The 23,948-nt window shown below is 44.1% G+C and overlaps 1 protein-coding gene across 1 annotated transcript in view; it reads right to left on the reverse strand.

The window, feature by feature from the left end:
• Window positions 1–803: 803 nt before the first annotated feature.
• The window catches only part of GTPBP1 (GTP-binding protein 1), a 463,031-nt gene continuing 439,886 nt past the window's right edge, over window positions 804–23,948 (reverse strand). Inside the window, exon 13 of the mRNA XM_080276296.1 lies at window positions 804–1,283. Coding sequence (XP_080132422.1) covers window positions 1,025–1,283 — 259 coding nt within the window. The 3' untranslated portion in view covers window positions 804–1,024. The remainder of the gene's footprint in view (window positions 1,284–23,948) is intronic.

Below are 23,948 nucleotides of genomic sequence, written 5' to 3' on the forward strand. Positions count from 1 at the left end.
TTCTCTAGAAACTTTTCCACTAAAGATCTAAGAATGAATATCTGATCTACACAACCTCTTCCCTTCCTAAAGCCTCCCTGTTCTTCTCCAACTAATTTCTCTGTTCTTTCTCTAACTCTGTCAATAAGTATACTACCATACACTTTTCCTATTGTGCTAAGAAGACAAATGCCCCTATGATTACCACACACTTCTTTTTCCCCTTTTCCTTTGTACAAGGGAATAATTATACGTGACTTCCAATCCTCCGGGACTCTACCTTCCTCCCAGGCCAATCTGCACATCTTCCACATCCATTCTACTACTATCTCTCCCCCATGCTTCAGCATTTCATCACACACTCCATCAATTCCTGGGGCTTTCCCCAATTTAACTTTCTTCATTGCTTCCACAACTTCTATCCTACTGATTTCTTCCTGCCTTCTCACCTCCCTCCTTCTCCCAGCCATTCCCCAGCCACTTATACTCGCATTACTTCCATCGTGCATGTTCAACAATTCCTTAAAGTGTTCTCTCCATCTGCTCGCTTTTTCTGCCTTCTCCACTAGTAATCTACCATTTTTGTACCCTGCTAACCTCACTTCCACGCTGTCTTACTCTCTTCACCTCTTTCCAGAACATTTTCTTACAGTCTCTCCACTTTACACTGAAATTCCTTCCAAATTCCTCATCCACTCTCTTCTTACTAATCTTTTTACCTCTCTCACTGAATGAAAAAAAAATAATAATAATAAATAAAAATAAAAAAATAAATAATAATAAAAAATAAAAAAAAATAATAGCCCACTCAGCCTGGAGTCAGCATTTTCACTACATTCTTGCTATCCCCTCACTATTTCATTTATCTCAAGACAGACTTCTTGAAATAAAGGATTAAGACACTGCTTTAAGAAATTCCATAGGGTAAAAGAGCCACACATATGTTGAATAAAACTGTCTTGTACTAGCAAGAATAATTAGGAAGGACTTCACCCAGATTCAAGGAGTTAACAATATAAAAATAAGCAATTACCTATTACTCAAACTATGCTGATACCTGGCTGGTTACTGGAGGAACAAGAGCATGATTCTTCTCTGGCCTTGAGTGGGTGGCGGGGCTGGTTGGCGGAGTAGTGGTGGGCAGGACATTGGTTGATGTGCTTGTGACTCCTGTAGAGGCTACTGAGGTGTTCTGTTGGGTGGTGTTGGTGGTTGTGGCTTGTGGAGATGTAAAAGATGAACCACTGATCCCTTGTTTGGTTGGGCTCAACGTACCTGGGTTGTTGGTGTTATTGGCGCGTGACCTGTTGAAGGCATGGTTGTAATACAAGATGAAGAGAACCATCATGGGATATAGAGTCCCACAATACACAGAAGAATATATCTCTCTCTCTATCTATCTATTGCCAAATGTCTCAATCCCATAAGAGGTGGCCACAAACAAATCGCCTCCATGTTGCCCTGTCCCCTGCCATTTCACTGCCCTGCTCCCAGCTCACACAACCCTCACTCAAACACCTCTCCACACCATCCCTCCCTCTCGCTCTTCCACCTCACTCGCATACACTCTCCTCATTAGTCTCTCACTCTCCATCCTCTCCACATGGTCAAACCACCTCAATGTATTTCTCCTAATGCCATCTGTCACATCAACAACACTCCTTCACTTCCTTATTTGTCAGTCTGTCTCTCCATGTAACTCTACATGCTCCTCTCAAATAACTCATTTCCACTGCTCTCACTCAACACTTGTGTCCTTTCAATAAGGTCCAAGCTTCACTTCCATACTGTATGTTAGGGTTGGAATCACAATGCTGTCATGCAGCGACTTTTTTACTTTCATGCTCACTTCCCTGTTCTTTATCACTCCTTTCACAGAACCAGCAACCTTTCTTCCTTGTTGCACTCTTTCAAACACTTCACCCTTCAAACCTCCATCCTTACTCACCACATTACCCGCATACTAAAATGCACTCACATTTTCCATTTCCTCCTCATCCAGCCTCACTGTACATTCAGTGGCTTTATTTCTCTCGAAGACCATAACTATACTCTTCCCTACATTCACCTTTAGATTTCGTTACACACTCTCCCAAACTCATTCACTAAGCCTTGCAGCTTCCCTTCGTCTTCACTTGACAATACAGTATCATCTGCAAACAACAGTACAGGGAGTTTCCAAACACTGCCATCTCTCACTAGGGTCATTCCAACATCCACTGCCCTACCTTGTACCTCCTTTATAACTCTATCCATATACAGATTGAACAACCATGGGGACATGACACATCAATGTTTCAAGCCAACCTTCAAACAGAAAAATTCACTCAATTCACTGTCCACATGCACTGCAGCCTTAGCCCCTTCATACATACTCTTCATAGCATTCAACAACTTCCTATTTACTCCATATATTCTTAATACTTTCCATATTACTTGTCTATCCACCCTGTCATATGCTTTCTCAAAATCCATGAAGGCCACATACAACTTTTTTCCCTTCTCTAGAAACTTTTCCACTAAAGACCTAAGAATGAATGTACGATGTACACATCTTCCCTTCCTAAATCCTCTCTGTTCTTCTCCAACTAATTCCTCTGTTATTTCCCTAACTCTGTCAATAAGTATCCTACCATATACACTACGAAAACAAATGCTCATATGATTACCACACACTTCTCTTTCTCCTTTTCCTTTGTACAGGGGAATAATTATACCTGACTTCCAATCCTCTGGGACTCTACCTTTCTCCAAGGCCAGTCTGAGCTTCTTCCATATCCATTCTACTACTATCTCTCCCCCATGCTTCAGCACTTCACCACACACTCCAGCAATTCCTTGGGCTTTCCATTTTGACTTGCTTCAACACTTCCACTACTTTCATCCTACTGATTTCTTCCTATCTTCTCACCTCCCTCCTTCTCTCAGCCACTTCCCAGCCACTTATATTCACATCACTTTCATTTTCTATGTTCAACAATTCCTTAAAGTGCTCTCTCCATCTGATCACTTTTTCTCCCTTCTCCATTAGCAATCTACCATTTTTATCTTTCACTCCACAACTTACTTCTTTATCAACCTGTCCAACTCTCAATACCTCTTTCCAGAACATTTTCTTACATTCCCTTCACTTAACACTCAATTTCCTTCCAAAGCTGTCATCCACTCTCTACTCTCTCTCTCTAATCTTTTCACCTCTCTCTTCCTCTCTACATATAACTCTCTCTTCCATCTCTCACCTTCCTCCATGCCTCTCTTTCTCATCCACTCACTATATGCTCTCTTCCTTTGCACCACAGCCTCTCTCACTGCTTCATTCTACCATGCTGTTCCTTGCAACCACTTTCATCTTCTCTTCATCCAACACACCACCTCACATGCTGCACAGATTTCTTCTGTGGATATCTTGCACATACCTTCCACATCTCCAATCTGCTCCAGAACATAGTTACCCAATCACTCCTCCACTTCTCTCTTATATTCTGCCTTTTTTTCCATCCTCTTGCAACCTTTCCACCCTCCATGTAGTGGTCAGAAAGTCCACTCCCCCAACCTCTGTATGCTCTTGCATCCATTACATACCTTCTCATTCTATCATCCACACACACATAATCAATCACTGGCTAACGTTCATTCAGTTCACCACCCACCCTTCTCATCGCTCGGCACGTATACCTGTGGATCATTTTGTGCGTAAGAGGGTAATGGCTATCATCAATACATCATCATCATGACAATATGGCGATTGATAAGTACAGTAATTCACATTATACTGGTTATTTTGCACCAGAGGTAATGGTTATAAAATTCCATGGAAATGGTTCCAGTCAAATGAAACAAAAACCTTTTCTTCAACTGAATTGTCAACATATGAAACAAACTGCCAATGAATGTGGGAGACTACAATACAATAATAACATTTAAATGTCAATTGGCTAAATTTCTGGCTTTGAATCCCAAGTTAAACACATTCAATGCTGAACAATAGAAAAATGTAATTAACTGATTACCCCTCTTTCAGGTCATGAAGACTGTAGTAGCAGCACAATATTCTTACCAGGTAATGTTACTTCACTTTTGCAGATGAGATGCTGTAGAATATAGTTTTTCTAATTCAATCTTTCCTATGAAATTTCCATGGCAATTTTTCTAAGCTGCATGGTAGTCCTCACTTTTGACAGCTTTGGCTGGGATTTGGGAGGGGGGAAAAGCCTTCCTGTTTTGCTATTCTATCTTCACTTTATTAACAATAGATAAATATGAGTAAAATAACAGCATGATAAGAGAAATAAAAACTGTAGACAGATTCCCGTGTTGTCTAGTCACATGCGGTTCTTTGTTCCTCACTCGAGTTAGAAGTACTGTAAACACATATTTTTAATGAACAGAGGAGAGAGAGAGAGAGAGAATATAAAGTATTTATTTAAAGTCAAGGAGAAGATTGGCTGAACAGTGCAACTGTAAACATATACAAGGGGAAAGGCAATGCCCCAGAAAGAGGAAATTATAGAGCCATAAAACTTTTAGACCAGATAATTAAGGTAATGGAGAGAATTCTAGAGGGTAAGATTAGAGAAAGAGCAAATACTGATGAGACAGAGTTTGGGTTTATGCCAGGCAAACAGACCACTGATGCCATATTCACTGTTCAACAGATTCAAGAAAAATACACAGGAAAGAAAAGGAAACTGTATTTTGTTTTTGTTGATTTGGAGAACGCCTTTGACAGAGTCCCTCAAGAGGTGGTGAAGTGAGCAATGAGGAAACTTGGGATCGAGGAGTGGCTGGTTAGGGTAGTTATGGCCATGTATATGAGTGCTTGCACCACGGTAAGAATGAATGGAGATTCAAATGATGAGTTTTCTGTGAATGTTGGTGTGCACCAGAGGTCAGTTTTGAGCCCTTCGTTGTTTATCATGGTACGTGATGCCCTCTCACATGACTTCTGAAATGGACTCCAGTGGGAGATGTTGTATGCTGATGATCTGGTGTTGATTGCAAAGAACGAAAGGGAGGCAGAAGAAAGATCTAGGATGTGGAGAGATGGTGTGGGACACAAGGGCTTAAGAGCAAGTACAGATAAAACAAAAGTGATGGTATCTAGGGCTCGTGGCAATAATGTCTAAGAAAAGGGAGAGTGGCCACGTGCGATTTGCCACAAGGGCGTGGGAAATAATTCCATCTTGTGCAGTGTCCGTGATAAGTGGATGCAGAGAGATATAGTGATATCGGAGGTAGATAGCGAGATAATGCTGATTTCACATGTGCGGGTGTGTCGGGGACAGCAGATAGAGATTGTCAGGCGTGAAAGGATTGAACATGCTGGTGAGTCTCTTAAGTGTGTGGAAGAGTTATGTTTCTTGGGAGGCATGTTACATGCTGGAGGTGGGGCTGGAGCTAGTCTGTGGCTAGAGTGAGGAGTAGTTGGAAGAACTTCAAGGAGCTGTTGCCTCTCCTAACAACGAGAGGGCTCTCCCTCCATGCTAAGGGATCTTTGTATGCAGCATGTGTTGGGAGTGTAATGTTGTATGGTAGTGGGACCTAGGCAGTAAAGGAAGAGGATATTAATTTGCAGGTTTAAGCATACAAAAATGACAACGATCAGGTGGATGTGCAGTGTGTCCCTGTGTGCGAGGCCTGGAGGGGCTACGTTTACAATGGAAGAGCTGAGAGGTAGGAAGGGACTGGAATGTATTTACCTATTTGTATTTACCTATTTGTAGTATACAGGAATTGAGCAATGCTCGTGTTGTCCTGTCTCCATATCCACATTTATCAAGTCTACCTTTACACACATGAATGTTTTTCTCATGCACCACTTCTTTGTCTGAGTCGTTCTAAATATTTAAGAATATACCTAATTGTGATATACACGGAATGTACTATGCTCGTGGGTTTCCGTCGCTGTTTCTCAATAAGTCGAATTTAACTTTAAACTCGTTTAAGTTTTTAGACTGGACGATCTCTTTGTCCAGGCTATTCCATAAGTCTATACTTCTGTAAGAAAAGCTATATTTCTTGATATCCTTCAAGCAGCTTGACTTTTTCAATTTCATTCCATGTCCTCTTGTTGCTCTCTTATCCCATACAAACAGATCTTCTTTGTCAATTTTATCTACTCCCACCATGGTCCTGAACACCGCAATCATGTCTCCCCTCTTTCTCCTTTCCTCTAACGAAGGCAAATCCAGTTTTTCCAGCCTCTCTCTGTATGACAGGTCTGTCAGACTGGGGACCATCTTGGTTGCTGTTCTTTGTATTCTCTCAATCTTGTTTATATCTTTCTTTTTGTGTGGGGACCACACTACCGCTGCATATTCTAACCTGGGGCGGATCATGGCCACTATCAATTTTTTCATCATTTCCTCATCCATATAATGAAATGCTACTCTTATGTGAGTCAAGAGCTTATAAGTCTCTCCAACTATCTTGTTAATGTGCTTTTCTGGTGACAAACTATCTTGGACCAGCACTCCCAAATCTTTCTCTTCTCTCCTTTTTGTGATTAATTCATTACCCAAAAAATAATTCAGTGATGGTCTCCTGGTACTTTTACCCATTTCCAATATTTTACATTTCTTTACATTAAATTTCATTTCCCACGTCCGGCTCCAATTGTGTATCCTATCCAAATCCTCCTGCAGTATTTTACAATCCTCCTCAACCTCTATCTTCCTCAAGATCTTTACATCATCAGCAAACAGACTCGCATAACTGTTCACTACATCTACCATATCATTTACGTAAATCAGGAACATTTACTGGCGCCAACACTGAGCCTTGAGGGACTCCACTTGTTACTTCCCTCCATCCAGACATCTTTTCCTTTATTACTGTCCTCATTTGTCTGTCTCTCAAAAAGTCTCTCATCCATTCCAGAAGTTTCCCCTTTAGTCCTCCTATATATTCTAGTTTCCACATTAGTCTCTTATGAGGTACCTTGTCAAAGGCCTTCTCTAAGTCTAAGTACACACAATCCACCCAACCATCTCTCTCCTGTACCACATCAATCGCTCTTGAGTAAAAGCTCAACAAGTTTGAAACACATGACCTTCCACTTCTGAATCCAAACTGACATTCAGCCAAAATATTCATCTCTTCCAGATATTTTATCCATCTGTCTTTCAGGATTCTCTCACACAATTTTGCGACCATGCTGGTTAGAGACACTGGTCTATAATTCAGGGGTTCTTCCCTGTTTCCTCCCTTGTAAATTGGTACCACATTTGCCCTCTTCCATTCTTTTGGCACTTTCCCCTCTTCCAGTGAGCATACAATTAAGCTGTGAATTTTATCCGCCAGTTGTTCTCTGCATTCCTTCAGTACCCAATTAGAAATTCCATCAGGTCCTGGGGCTTTCCTTACATCTTGAGTTTCCAGTAATTTGTACACTTCCTGCACCTCCACTTTTATATCTTTCATCACCGGAACATTTCTAATCACTCCCTCCCCTTCCACAAGCTCCTTTTCTTTAGTGAAAACTGACTGGAAACGTTTGTTCATTATTTCTGCTTGCATTGCCGCATCCTTAAAGACCTCTCCATCTACTTTCAGCTTGGTGATTCCTTCCTTTTGTTTCAGTTTGCCATTAACAAATCTATAAAACAGTTTGGGTTCATCCTTGCATTTGTCAATTATACCTTTTTCAAAATTCCTTTCTTCTTCCCTACGTATTCTTGTGTATTCGTTTTCTTGTTCTTTTATATTCTTCCTTTGTTCTGTCGTTACCTCTCTTTCTCCAATTGTTCCACGCCTTATCTCTCTCTTTTTTGGCTATCATACACCTTCTATTAAACCACTCCTTTTTCCTGTTTTCTTTCCCTCTTACTCTTGGTACAAATTTTTCCACTCCCAAATTATAGAGGTCTAGAAAGATATCCCACTTCCTCTGTATCTCTCTTGTTTCTCTGAATTTTCTCCAATCCGCATTTTCAAAAAAGTTTCTCAATCCTGTAAAATTTGCTTTGCCAAAGTTGTATCTTCCCTGTCTATGAAGCTCGTCTCTTGGCTCAACGTTTCCTATTAACATCTGGAACTCAATGACCACGTGATCACTTTTTCCCAAAGGACAGAGATATTCCAATGATTCTATTACATCGGGTTCTTTGGTGAACAGTAAATCTAACCTTGCTGGTGTGTCCTCACCTCGAAACCGTGTCTCTTCTTTGACCCACTGCGTCATCACATTATTCATTATTATATTTAATAACATAGTACCCCACGAATCCTCGCCGCCTCCCGAGTACCATTCCTCCCAGTTCACCTCTTTACAATTAAAGTCACCCACCAAAATTATATTATTGCTTTTCTCAATTATTTTTTGCAAGTAGCTAGCCATATCTGACAACATCTCATGGTATTCGTCATCCTTCCATGCTCTCGTCTTTGGGGGAACATACACTACCGCCATATCTCTCTTAACATTCTCTCCAGTTTCTAATTTCATATATATCACTTCAGCCCTGCCTTCTCCCATTTCCACAGTATCTACATTTATGTTGTTCTTCACTGCTATCATCACTCCTCCTCCCTTTTTTTCTTTTCTGTCTTTTCTCCACAGTTTGTATTTACCATCTCCCAAATGAACATCAATATCTTCTCTTAATTTGGTCTCTACAAAGCACATGACATCAGGTTCATGTTCTCTCAAGAAATCATTAATTTCGATCCTTGTCGATATGAAACCATCAACATTAGTATATATCACCTTCAAATTATTTTTGACATTATTAATACCCTCTTCTCTCCTACTCTCTGTCCGTACCACTTCCTCAACTTCTGATCTTTCACAACCATCCCCCCTAGTTTCCTTCACTTCTATTTCCTTAAATACCATTTCCTTACTTTCATATCTGCTGGTGTTATGATGATGAGATGTAGACTGAGATGGTCTGGACACGTGGAGATGATGAGAAATGATAATTGGATGCAGAAAGTGAGAAGTGTTAATGTTAGGGGTAGGGTTGCGGGAGGTAGCCTGAAAAAGACCTGGGACGAGGTCAATGAGTGGCATGGAGAACTGCCATCAGGCAACCAAGACCAACACATGCAAGCATGTTGGAGCCTTAAAAAGCAAATGAAACAAACGAAGGGACATGGAGAGAAAAAAAATCGTACACATTTCGTAAGCAGAAAAATATGATAGAGACAGGAAGGGAGGGAGGGAGGGAAGAAGAGAGGAAGAGAAAGAAAAGAAAATAAAGACAGGCAGAAACAGAATGGAATGACAAAGAGCATAAATGCTGGGGATGCACAAGAGAGAGAGAGAGAGAGAGAGAGAGAGAGAGAGAGAGAGAGAGAGAGAATCAGTCATAGTCTTCTCTGTACCAAACGGTCTTGAAAGGACCATTCGGTTTGTTTCTGTTTGCTTTCCTTTGTACTACTTCGTGTAGTCACCCCAAGAAGTAATGACAGACTTTCAGACTGGTTTGGACACTGTACTGCCAAATGCTCGGTGAAATTTCAGTGAACATAGTCAGGTCTTGCTATACAACCATACGTTATGTGATAAGTCACTACTTTATTTTATTTTTTTTTTAATCCATCTATCCATCATCCAATCCTATGTTGCCCCATGAGGTGTGTTGGAGCCCAGGACTAGGCAAGTTGGTCCTGACATTAAAGATGAGAGTGACCAGCCTCACTCATCCCTGTGTGGCATTACATGAGCAATAACCCCAACCATCCCTTGGATATAAACCTTCACCCGCTCAATCCAACTGGAGTGCCTTAATTACTCACTAAACCACCAGGCACCATAGTTTGGTTATATGGTTACCACTCAGCGTAGTAACTGATTTCCTGGTGTATAAGAAACCACTTGTCTTGTCACTCAGTGTAGAGTCACCCATAGGCAGAAGGAAGAGGAAAGAATGAAAGATAGACAGAAGTGGGAGTGTAGTCAACTGCAGACAGAAGGAAGAGGAAAGAATGAGGGAAAGTCAGAAGAGAAAGGAAGGAAGAGAGGAAAGGGCAGCAGTAGAACACTATTTGCCACAGCTGCCTCCAAGAATCTCATGGGGAGGTGCTGACACATGCAAGCTGGCAGTCAGCTGTCAGATGGCTGCCCATTGTTTACAGGCACAGAACCACCATCACGGGTCTGTGCAGGCAGCAGCCTACATGCCAGCCCTTTGTCTCGCTCGCCCACTTGCTCCACATGTCCTGTGTCTGTGATCGTCTCCCTCGCGTTCTCCTGGTTACCTTACTTTCTCACTTGTGTACACCCTCACAACACTTTTGTTAATGGTATGGAAAAGTGTAAGTATGCTACAAATAGTGCTTTGTGTAATATTAAGTGGAGATAGAATTCTGAATGTGTGAAATAAATGAAACTCTGAACTTGGAAATCATGCCTGGTGCTCCCCCAGGGGAAAGCATGGTGCTACTGATGCTGCTGAGGGCAAGGCTAAAAGGGCAAGGCACAGCCTTTCCCATGGCATGAAAACAGACACTGGTAAGTGCCATAAGAAGGGATATGACCAGGCAATAATGCCGATACTCTAACAATGGACCAGTCCATGGTCTTGATTGTCATTAGGAGATCAAATGCTATACAGAGGAATTATGGTGTCAAAGAACATGCCTTCTCTGACCATAAAACATCTAACAAGAGCAAGGGAGCCTCTCATGGAGGAGACGGAGCAGCTCCTGACTCTGTGGGTTAAGACCTGAACCAAGCAAAGCTGCCTCTTCACTGCTCCTTCATCTGCAACAAGGCTCTAAATCTGTGGAAGGACCTCAACCCTCACAAGCCGCCATTGTTTTATACACAACCACCCACAGAGTATGCCCATATTTCCCCCAAATAGCATGTTATCAAACCTTCATATCTTGAAAAGTATGGCAATTAGGGAAACAAATTAAAGACCATATTACTCATTAACTCTTCTTGCAAATGAAAGCATCCCCAGGTCTGCAGGTGGTTGCATCAGTGAGTAATGACAACAGGAAGAGGAGCGCATGTGCAAGGCCATGACTTTGGCTTTGCCCTCAACATGATAGCTTCTCCAATACTAGATAAACTAGACACAGTTGAGGCACACCCTAAGACACTATCGCTGATCCTTTTTCTAGTATCCTTGGAAAGAGGCTTGTCAGGAGTGGATGATGCAATTGACCATGGGCAGCAGGGATGGAATCGGACAAACAGGAATCTGAAGACATCATTGTACACCTGGCAAATGCATGGAACAGATTGACTCTCATTTGTGTGCTGTGGAGAGACTCCCTCCCTACCCTTTGGTGCCAAGTTGAAATGGCACATCATTCAAAAGATGGTGGGAAGACATATGCAGCTCCTCCCACCACCCAGCGGCCCCTGTACACCCACTATGCCGCCGATATACCCGCTGCCTGGCAGTTGGTGGTTATGGAGGCTATGGAGGAGTATAAGGCCAGCACAGGTTGGTTTAAGCCTTTCAAGGCCCATGTCGGCCTTAAATATGTGAACTTGCCGGTGAGGCTGCTGGTGCAGACTACATGGTAACTGAGGTCTTCCCTGTGCAGCTGATGGCTACTGTAGATGAGAGGGGATACTCTCCAAAGCAGGTCTTTGATGAAATGGGCCTGTTTTGGAAGCAGATTTCAAGGAAGACCTATATCACCTGTGAAGAGTGACATACGCCTGGGCTCAAGGCAGCCAAGGACCGCCTCTCTCTCTTCCTTGGTGCCAATGCAGAGGGAGACCTGAAGCTCAAGCCACTTCTTGTGTAACACTGGGAGAACCCGAGTGCTGGCAGGGTTCGTAAACAAGAACTTTGTGGTTATTTAGAGGAGTAACTCCAAGACCATGCTGACCTCCACACACTCCTGGTTGTGCATGGCAGGGTACCCGTCCCATTGGCTGCACAACTATGCCAGATGGGCAACCTTGCCATTTGTTTCCTCCTGCTAGTGGACAACACCCTGAGCTATCCTGGATGCATGGATGACTGGGTGGATAACATCACAGTGGTGTACCTGTCCCCCAACACGACATCACTGCTCCAACCAAAGGATCAAGGTGTCATTGCAACCTTCAAACATACTATCTCCACTGCACCATGAAGCAGACAGTGAAGGCGAGTGACTCCGGGATGAGCAATGTGGTGACAGTGTTTTTGGAATAAGTTTAACATCAAGCATGCCACTGACAATATCGCAGCAACTTGGAAGGAGGAGCTACCAAGCACACTGAATGCCATCTGGCACAAAGTGTGTGTACTCCTTCAAGAGGTTCCCAGTGGTCAAGAACATCCACGGAGGCATCACTGACCTCTAGCATGTGGAGGGATTTGAGGAGGTCGACAAGGAAGGTGTACAAGACATCCTACCCGCTACACTAACCAGCTGTCCACAAAGGAGCAGCTCACTGAGTTCAGGGAATAACCCAGAAGCACACGAAGGAGGCAAGGATGGGCACTTTTGTGTTCTTGATATTAAATCCCTGAAGGAGCTCCTTCCAATAATGGACAAAGGCATTGCATTCATCTGGGACGAGGACTCAAACCTGATGAGGAGTGATGCATCAATGCATGGCATTGAACAACATCTGAAGGTGTACAGGGAGCTCCTGGACGCTAGGAACAGGGCAGCACAGTAGATCACCATCTTCTTCTCCCAGCAGCACTGAGGAAGAGCCAAGGCCATCAATGAGTGGTATGCAAATGCAACATCCTGCACCACCTGCCTCCATTATGTCTATCTCATCTTCAATGCTGCTTGTCACACCCTTATGTCACCAGGCTATGCTCTTGGGTGGGTGGGTAGGGGTGGGGGTGAGGGGACCATCATCCTCTCACTTGATGTAGTGCTGTCTACTTCTTCCCTCAGCTCTATCATTCTTTTTGTGTCTACCCTCTTCTCTTCCTATATCTTCCATCTTTCCTCTCACTTTTCTTACTCTTCTTTCCTTTCCAGGTGGCTTTACATTGAGTGACAGACCAAATGGTTTCCTGAAAGCCAAGAAACCATTTACAATGGTGGGTAGTAACATATATGTGTTCCCTACGTGTCGAAAATTGGGTGATGGAGGGTTAGTGGCCCTCCCCGTAAAACAACTAACTCAAAGTTAAAAAGCCACCCCTTACAGTATTATGGCGTCTGGTTAGAGATAGACAGATGGATAAAACTTGAAATTTTGTTTGGTGACACCATGTATTGCAACTTCAATGTTTACCTTACTCTCCCACTACAATGGCAGCACACAATGTTGATAACATCAGTGCACACCCTCTGTATTTTATCTATACAACAACATGCACATAATTAAAAAAGTAGTGAACGAGAGGTTGTGATCCACATGTCAAGTAAACATTGGTAAGCATGCCGATCAGGGTGGTGCTTCCAAGGTGGATGAGAATGCTGGTGACAGGGAGAGCTTCAGCTTCAGTCTCACTAGTCTCAGGATACCCTGACCATCCCTGTTTGTTAATGTTTTTCAGTGTGACACTAACACAGAGAGTAGGCTAGCACATTATCCCAAACACTTTTCTTAATTATTTTATGTAGTCTACATGCACTTTACATATCACCAAACATACCCAACTATGTCACAGGATTTGGCAACAGCAAAGGCATGCGGCCAGAAAACTTTGTCCCCACTATCTAGTGGCAGACCTGAGGGGAAGCATGGCATGGGCTCTGTCAGCACAGTTTGGGAGCCAGGATGGGATCAGGCTTGGATCTATGCCAGTTCCCAGGCTGCCGTTTCCACCCAAATGAGAGGGGCCTAAACATGTGAGCAGTGCCCCAGGTGGCTACCCTATCACTGGGTGTATAATGACGGGGCAGCTACAGCACCAAGGCACATTTGGAGGGTGTCCCTGAAGCTGTCCTGTGGGTGTGCCCCTAGGTCACTGCCACAGCCACAGGCCATGAATGGTAGGCTATGGGTCCCTGATCCCCTGCCTGGACTCGGGACTGCACGGGCAGGTGGGGCCTGTGCTCCGTCTCCTCTTTTATTTACCCAACATGACAGATGAAAATCAAAAGCAAGTCTCTGGAAACCAAATCACCTAAGGGGTTCAGAGTGGCATAGGGGAATGTGGATAGTTTGAAGGGTAGAGGGGCGGAAAGTGGTGGTGACTGAGCAAATGGCGGGTGGATGTTTGCTGCCTACAGGAAGTCAAGTTCAGGGGGGTGTCAGCTAGGATAATTGTTGAGCTGGACTGTAGATATAAGTTATTCTGGCAGGGAAGTGAAGATGAATATGGTGGTGTAAGTGTGCTGGTTGGAGGGAAATGGGTGCAATGTGTGATGAATGTAATGAGGGTGAATGAAATGATTATTGCATTGAAAATATTGTTTGGTAAACTCATGATTTCACTTATATGAGCATACACTCCACAGGTTGGCTTGGATGATGAAGAAAAAGATAGATTCTGGGATACCTTGATACGTGTGGTTGGTGGCATGGGGGATGATGAGTTTTGGGTGGTAATTTAAATGTTAAGGTGGGTGAAGCAGTTCAAGGAAATGATGGGGTGCATGGTGAATGCGCATACGGTACGAGAATGTGGACAGGGCAAGGATAATAAAATTTGGGGAGGCTATGAACATGATTGTGTGCTACATGCATTTTAGGAAAAGAGAGGGTAGGCTGATTAAATATGAATCTGGGGGTAATGGTAGCCAGAGTGACAATTTCTTGGTCAGGAGGGCTGACAGAAGGCTGGTGAGAGATGTTCAAGTTATACGGAGTGAAGAGAGTTTGCAGCAACAAACAAACTACTGATATGTGACATGGTGATGAAGGTGCAAGTGGTGAAGAGGAGGACCTGTGCACTCAGGATGAAAATATGGAAGCTGAAAAACCACGCAGTAAGGGTGCCTTCTACAGCAGGATGAGTAGAGTGGTGGCTGAACAGACAGCTGTTGACAAAAGTTCTAATGAGCACTACAGAGATCAGTGTCTGGATGGACAAGAGACTTCAAGACATAAGATAACATGGTGGTACGATGAGGGATGTAGACACTAGAGTTAAAGAGAAAAGAAAACTTTTTGGGAAATGGAAATGAGGTGGTTACAAAGAGAAATACCTGGTTGCCATGCACAGGTCCAGAAAGGAGGTACACAGGGCAAAATCTGAGTCTCACAGACTTTTACTGGATATGCTAAATATTGCCAAATGGAAAGATGTGGTATCTAGGGTGGCAAATCAGATGAAGAGGGAATACAGGGATATCACAAGTGAGGAGTGTGTGAAGAATGATGAAGGAAAGAGATTGGTGGACAGCAAGGATATTACAGATGCCTGGAGGAAGCATTATAACTGGCTGCTGAATATAGAGTCTGACTGGAACAGGAAAGGTTTGGAGCCAGTAGATCCAGTGTTTGACACCTGGCCTTTGATTCATGCTGCTATTGTGAGCAGGACAACAGACAGGATGCAAATGGAGAAGGCTGTAGGTGTCTAGGTTGACTACTGAAATGTTGAAGGCTTCAGGAGGTAAAAGAGTGAGTTTAGTTACTGACTTGATAAATTTGATATTATATGAGTGTGTTGTCCCAGATGACTGGCTAAAGAGTGTGACTGTAAATGTGAATAAGGTGAAGGGTGATGCCCTAGAAAGAGGAAAATAGAGGCAAAAAATGTTTGGATCAGATAGTCCTAAAAGGCATATCGGAAAGGGTGAATACTGATGAAGTGCAGTTTGGGTTTATGCCAGGCAAAGGGACGACTGATGCCATATTCACTGTCCAGTAGCTTCAAGAAAAATTAACAAGAAAAAACAGGGAGCTTTGCTTTTGCTGATTTGGAGAAAGCCTTTTACAGAGTCCCTAGGGACATGGTGAAGTGGGCAATGAGGACGTTTGGGATCTAGGAGTGGATGGTTAGAATGGTTATGGATATGTATACAGGTGCTCACATCTAGGTGAGAGTGAATGGCGATTTGAGTGATGAGTTTTCTGTGAATGTTGGTGTGGTTCAGGGGTCAGTCTTGAGCTCCTTATGGTTTGTCAAGGTACCTGAAGCTCTCTCACACAACTTCAAGTGGACTCCCATAGGGTACCTTGTATGCTGATGACTTGGTGTTGATTGCAGAGAATGAGAGAGAGGTGAAGGAAAGATTTAGGAGGTGCAAAGAAGGAATGAGGCATAAGGGTTTCATAGTAAATGCATATAAAACATAAGTGATGATATCTAGAACTGATGGCAGTACTGTCAAAGCAGAGGGAATGAAGCCATGTGCAGTTTGCCACAAGGGTGTGGGAAATAACTCCACCTTGTTCAGCGTTTATGATAAGTGGGTGTATGAGACATGTAGTGGTATTAGTAGGCTGTGAAGAATGCTGATTTCATGCGTACAGTGTGTCGGGGAGAGCATGTAGAGACTGACAACACGTGTGAAAGGATTGATCTTGCTGGGAGTCTGTTGAGTGTGTGGAGGAGTTTTGCTTTTTGGGGGCCACATTATATGCTACAGATAATGCTGGAGCTAGCTCTGTGGCTGGCATAAGGGGTGGTAGGAGGAAGTTTAGGGAGCAGTTGCCTCTCCTAACTAAGGGATCCTTGCATGCAGCATGTGAGGAGTGTAGCTGCATGGCAGTGAGAGGTGGGGAATAAAGAAAGGGATATTCATAGGCTCCAATGTACATAAATGACAATGATTTCATGGACATGCAGTGCATCCTTGAATGTAAGGCCTGGGGGAGCTAGAATTGTGATTGATGAGTTGAATGGAAGCATGAGACTTCAACGTACACCAAGCCCTCGTTTTTCGACCGATCGTTACTCGACAATTCGTTGTTTTGACATTTATAAATCTATACCCTTTTTCATTGTTCAACATGGCTATCCCCGTCATTTCAACAATTCAAACCGCGTGCCACCAGACAGACCGGCTGAACTGCCTTAGTCTCCTGTGCTCTGCCCTCCTGACTGGTTGCCTCTTCATCCATCTGCATTTCTATCTGACCAAGAGGAATACTATAGCACCACCATGGCTCCACCCAAGGCCCCTACTATTACCCCTGTGAAGTGCAGTAATGTGCTCACCAACCTGAGTAAGTGTTTTGCCATCGCATGGTCAGGAGACGACTGTGCCAATTATTAACAAACGCTCTTAACGAATAATACTGTTTTGGTGCCAGTTTTACGTAATGCACATCTTAGTTTGCATTAAGTTAGGTAAGTTATAATCATTGTGGGGGTACTGGGGGCAAAAGCCCTCCAGTTAGGTTTCAGTGCTTCCAGTTAGGCTTCCACTGCTGTTTATGGTTTTAAACTGAATACACATGAGTTTGTTTGGTGTGGTGACATCATCTCCAGTCGGCGGGATTGGCAATAAACATGGTATCAAAGGCATTCAGGAAGCTTTCTTTATTATCACTAGGTAGGTACATTTCGTTTGTTGTCCAATATTTTTTTGAAAATCAAATGTCAATCATCTAAGATGAATGTAGTACTAAAATAATTTTCCTTGAGAGCGTCGTAAGTCTATAGGAAAACAACTCAAATCCCTGTGGCACTTTCGGTATTCTATCCATCTTTACCGAATATTTTTTTGAATGATGAAGGTGGTTAGGAACCTAACCCCCCTATTTCTTAACAATCTTGTGGGAAAAATAGGTTTGTTATTTGACCAATTTGTTATTCAACCACTTTTTATGGAAGGCATCCCTGTCGAATAGTGGGGGAGAGGTGTTATGATGTTGCAATGAGGAGGGGTAGACTGAGATGCCTTGGGCATGTGGAAAGGATGGAGGATGACACCTGGGTGTGGAAAAAGAGTGTGAATGTCGCAGGTAGTGATGTGACAGACAGACCGAAAAAGACCTGGGACAAAGTCACAGAGTGTAACCTCAGGGAAAAGGGACGAAGAGAGAGGCTAAGAGAGATCAAGCAGCATGGAGAGCCGCCACTGGGTAACCACAGCCGTTACATGCAAGCAACTTGGAGTCGTCATAACTCACATGATATGGTATGTTTATAATAACAAAAATGACTATTATATGTCACATGCAAGGAATATACAGCATCCTGATGAAAGTGAGCTTACCACTGTGGGGTAAAATTCTATCTATCTATATACCTAGGCTGCTTTCCCCAAGGAAAGGGAGGTAGCCAAGACAGGACAACACACTCCCCATTTACTCATCCATTCAAACACATTCATTTGCATCTTAGCCCCAAAGGGAAGAAGGGACAGATCCTCACCGCATCACACCGCACAAGTGTCAACTGCGCAGTGCAATCAGAGACATCCACAGCAGGGTCCGACAGCAGAGCTGGTTTACCCCTGCCACATCATAATAGACCCATCCCCTTACCCGCACCTGACCTGACTAGCTGATCAGACCAAATGCGGGAGAATATCCCCTCACGGCTGCATCATCAACTATTCATTCACAAATTCTCTCCATTTATTTCTGTCACGCACAGCCATGCTTCCTTGCTCAACAGACATCCCTCTCGCATCCAGAGCTCTCTTCACACTGTCCATCCACCCTATTCGTGGTCTCCCTCTCAGCCTTACACCTCTCACATCAGATCTAGTTATCTTTTTCACCAATCGCTCATTATCCATTCTCTCCATATGCCCAAACCATCTCAACACCCTCTGCTCAACTCTACCACCCATCTCCCGAACAACTCCAGTTCTCCTTCGCACTTCATCATTTCGCACTCGATCCATACACGTCACTCCACACATACTCCTCGGACACCTCATCTCCATTACATTCAAACTTTTCCTCTCTGCTACAACCATATTCCATGTTTCAGCCCCATATAACGCAGTTGGTACCGCAACACCCTCATACAGCCTTCTCTTTACGTCCATTCTAAGCGAATGACATCTAAACACTTTTTTCATTCCTCCCAACACCTTTCCTACTTCATTCATTCTAAACTTCACTTCTGCATCTATTCTTCCATCCACAGCAACATGTGATCCTAAATATTTAAAACACTCTACCTCTTTAAGCAACTCACCATTCAGAACTATATTAATCCCCCTACCATCTACCAACCTCATACACTTCATCATTTTACTCTTATTCTCATTTACTTTCAATTTCCTCCTTTCACACACCCTTCCAAACTCCTCTACCAACTGTCTCAATCTCTCCACTGAATCAGCCACCAGTGCAGTATCATCTGCAAACAGCAGCTTCTTCAGATTCCACTCTCCACCATCACCATTCACCAGACTCAGACCTCCACCTAAAACTCTTGCATTCACCTCCCTTACAACACCATCCATATAAATATTAAACAACCAAGGCGACATCACACATCCCTGTTGCAGAAACCACTCTCACGGGAAACCAATCACTCACAGCATTTCCCACTCTTACACACGCTCTACTATTTACATAAAAACTTTTCATCCCATTTAGTAACCTACCATCAAGTCAATACAATCTTAAAACAGTTCACAAAGCCTCCCTATCAATTCTATCATACTATCTATCTATCTATTGCCAGACGCCTCAATCCCAGTTGGGGTGGCCACAAACAAATCGCCTCCAAGTCGCCCTGTCCCCTGCCATTTCACTGCCCTGCTCTCAACTCACACCCCCTCTCTCATATACCTCTTCACCCCATCCCTCCATCTCATCCTCGGCCTCCCCCTCCATCTTCCCCCCTCCACCTCACTCACATAAACTCTCTTCGTCAGTCTTTCACCCTCCACCCTCTCCACATGGCCAAACCACCTCAGTGTGTTCCTCATAACGCCTCCTATCACATCCACATCAACACCACAATGCTCCTTTATATCCTCATTCGTCAGCCTGTCTCTCCATGTGACTCCACAGGCTCCTCTTAAATAACTCATTTCCACTGCTCTCACTCTTGACTTTTCTATCATACGCTTTCTCTAAATCCATGAACGCCCAAAACACATCCTTGCCTTTCGCTAAATACTTTTCACATACTTGTCTCACAGAGAACACCTGATCCACGCATCCCCTCCCTCTCCTACAGCCACACTGCTCATCACCAATCACTCCCTCTGTACCCTCTCTAACTCTCATAATTAACACTTTACCATACACCTTACCTACAACACTCAACAGACTTATAGCCCTAAAGCTAGTACAGTATCCCTGACTGCCTTGGAGAGAGCTCCAACATACTTGATCTCTTCCTTACAACTAATCCTTCTGCTTACACTGTTAATCTTTCTCTCCGTTGGGCTCCTCCGATCATAACCTTATCACCTTAACTAGTGCTATCGCTCCGGTACGGCCTGCGGACCCTCCAAAAAAGTCGTTGTCTCTGGCACTTTGGAGCTGCGGATTGGGAGGCCCTCAGGCAGTACTTCTTTCATTTTCCCTGGAATGATTATTGCTTTCATGGCCTGGAGCCATCTCAGTGTGCCTTGCGCATTACGGAGGTTATTCTCTAGGGCATGGAAGCATACATTCCTTTCTCATAACCTTTGACTAACGCAAGAAAGCCTTGGTTTAATCACGCTTGTTCTAATGCTGTCCGCAACAAGGAGAGGGCCTATAAAAGGTACTGGAGCCAACCTATAGGACTACATAATAGATAGATAGATAAATAGATAGATAGAGAGACAGATAGAAGCAGGAAGTCAAATGATGAGAAGGTGTTGTGTCTGCGAGAATCTAGCAGCGCTAAACATGCTTACACGGAGGAAAGCTGACGACAGCGGCCAGTAAGGAGATGATGCAGTTAGCTGTCAGCAGTCCTCTCGTGAGAAAGATCTGGTTGCCATGAGGAACATACGTGACACACCCCTACTACACCAGATTTTAGGAAAGAGAGTTTAGAAGGAGACAAGCGACCCTAGAGAGAGGTCGAGACGGAGATTAGCCTTAGAACAGAAAGAGAGAGAGATAGCGAGACAGGGAGGTAGCTACCCGGGACTTATACTCTTATACCTGTAATATTTCCAAGACAAATAAAAATAGTCCCATACTATTCTTTACCTCTCCCGTCACTACATGACATCTGGTAGGGAAACTACTACAAGATATAAAAGCCGCTCGACCACAAGCCTAAAATATACTTCTCTACAAGTAACTACAAATATACTTCTCTACAAGTAACTACAAAGTCTTTATGACATTTGGTAGCAGCGAACGTATACGAACCTCGTCTACGAATCAACATTAAATTCCTACAAAATATCAAGATTGAAAACAACCAACAACATCAGCTCCTGACAGTATTCTCTCCATCCTGCCCCCTCCGTCTCACAGATCATTACGCTGATGCAGAGGTCAAGAGATCACTCGACGCCTTGCACGTAGCTTAACGACAAACCAGCAAATCTGCGGACATCGTCTCCGAATTAAAAGCAAAATTTCTACAAAAGCAACCGAGACTACAAGATTAGCTTCAGATCTACAATCAACTACGGCCATCTACAATCAACTACAATTAACAACTCTACGTCGTCTGTATAATCTTCTACACGCACCTACAAGTAGCGGCAGTCTTCATCCCACAACGAATAAATCACTAGAGAAAAGGACCGAGAAAACTTCCACATAGAATAAAGGGAACAAACAAACGAAGAGTGAGACACGACTCACAACTCATCTTACTCACTCGTCTTCACTCAAGTTACTCATCGCTACTCATTCACTCACCACAGCTACCAGTGTGGGAAGCCGACGTCACCATGTGCTGAGATGACATCACAACGCGAGTCTGCCATGCCAAGCAACGTGTGACTGACACCAGGCACTTCTCACCCACTACTCATTACTCATTATTCACATAGCTCCTACTCATATTCACTTATTTTCACAGTTAAGTTGGAAATTCGACGTTCTATGCTGAGGTTTGCCTGGGACAGCCGTTAACCACTACAAATACCAGGCCATGGAGTTTCCTGAGTAATATCGTCCATCAACACACCACTAGAATTATCAAGAGATCTTCAATCAAACCTGTATTTTCTTCCGAGATCGACTTTTGTATCGACACACCTCTACGATCTGTATCAAGTGGGTAAAATTATACTTGCTCATTTCTTCTCAGTGCTAAAATTAGCTATATTCAACTTATTTACTCATCTAGTTTGCTAGGACATAAATAAACAAGAGGCGTATTTCATAACATCATATCTTAATGACAGGAATATTTTCGCCACCACCCACGTTAATACCAGATGACACACAAATTGCCACAACATCAGACTCACAATTAAGAGACAGCCCACCCATTGTACAACCCACACCACAAGTTATAGATAAGGAAACAAATACGGGAGTTTCGGATGATGAGTGGGAAACCCCTTCAGACGTAGAGAGTATCGACTTTGCAGCTGCCTTGAATACGTATGCCAATATACTTAACCCCTAAAACGCGGATCGTCGCTTTTGCGACGGTCGGCCCAAAGGGCAAGACGGCGGGTCGTCGCGTTTGCGATTTGAGTTAATTTTGAATAACCGCGGGCAAGCAGGCTCAAGCTGGTATTGTCTCTCAGTCCCGCCACCCGTGAGCTACTTTTAGCACACTTGACCTTTGTACTACTGACCTCGGTTGTTGCCAAGTCTCATTTTTTTTACCCACGGACGCACCGATGCGCGGCCCTCCTTCGTCGTGCGATATGGCAACGCGCGGATGGCTGATACGTGTCAATCTGCGCCGTCATCTCGCAAGCACTTTTTGCTATTGGGAAACGCTTGTTTCCCCAGTTGTCACACTGTCATTTTTTCGCACGGTTTGCCCCAGATTAGCGTCAGTCCACGCAAATCTGCCACGGTGACACCATGTCAGGCTCTAGCTCTTCTAGTTCCGTGCCTTCTAGCCCTCCAAAAAAGGGTTTTGTTACCTCTACGCCCTTCAAAACTTTACAAGTGACTACCAAGGGGCTAAGTGACTCGGCCATAGCATCCGAACTGTTGAAAGCCTCTATGGACTACGGCAGTGACGTGGGTGTTTTGTCTAGCCTGGCTGAATCAGAGACACAATCGAGTGCTGATTCAGCCCCGGAAGTGATGATTTCTGTGCCCGAGGAAACTGTGACTGTGCCCAGCACCTCTACAGGGAAGGCCCCGGTGAAAAGGGGGCTCGAATATGGAAAGGGAGAGAAAAGGAAGAGGAGCGGAGACAGCAGTGCACCGCCATTGTCCACTACGCCACGCCACACCACCGCAAGCCCGCCACGTTCTCCCAGCCCTCTTCTCTCGTCCTCCTCGTCTGCTGTCCTGTCTCCTGAGTCATCGGAGTCTCCATCACCACCGAGAAAGGGAAGCAGACGAGCAATGTTAGGTATGAGAGGTTATCGTAGGCCTAGTGTTCGTGTGAGTAAAGTTAAGTCCCCTAGGCTAACTCCCACTAGGCAACTCAGGAGTCACGCCACCGCGGGTGACCTTGACCCAAGCGATAATCTCCCTCCAACCACCACCACCACCACCACAACACCAACACGGCCTGGGATAACCTCTCCCTTACCTACTATTGCCCAGCCTGCCTCACCCACTCCCACACGACCTGCCTCACCCCCGCCGCCCCAAGCACCTCCCAGCCTAGGCAGGGAACTTTAGATGCTTTTGTGTGGTCAGAGGGATCAGATTTTGTGCCTGAAGATCTGCCCTTTGACGAAAGTGAGTGTGGACTTCAGGCTGACTTCCCTGTGGACGACGATGGTGAATGTGTTGACTACCTGTTGGCCTTCCTTGACGACGAGGTTATGGAGCACATCTGTACCGAGACCAACAGGTACGAGGGGCAATGTGCGCCAATTCGTGAAGAAGAAGGTGAGGCTGCGACGCCATCCACGTCGCGGATGGCATCATGGGTGCCTTTGACGATCCGCGAGCTTTTTGTATTTATTGCCTTGATGTTGCTTATGCCGCACAACTGGAAGCATAAGTTGGAAGAGTACTGGGGTTCCGACGAGCTGTGCCCAACACCAATATTCAATAAATACATGAGCCGCGATCGTTTTAGGCAGCTGATGACTTATCTTCACTTCGCGAATAATGATGAGCCTTCCCAAACTGACCCATTATGGAAAGTGAGGGGAATCCTGAACATGATCAAAGATAAGTTTAC

Source organism: Coenobita brevimanus, chromosome 64, assembly GCF_032717465.1.
Source record: "Coenobita brevimanus isolate Jiangsu-jjx chromosome 64, ASM3271746v2, whole genome shotgun sequence".
NCBI classification, from domain to species: Eukaryota; Metazoa; Arthropoda; class Malacostraca; order Decapoda; family Coenobitidae; genus Coenobita; species Coenobita brevimanus.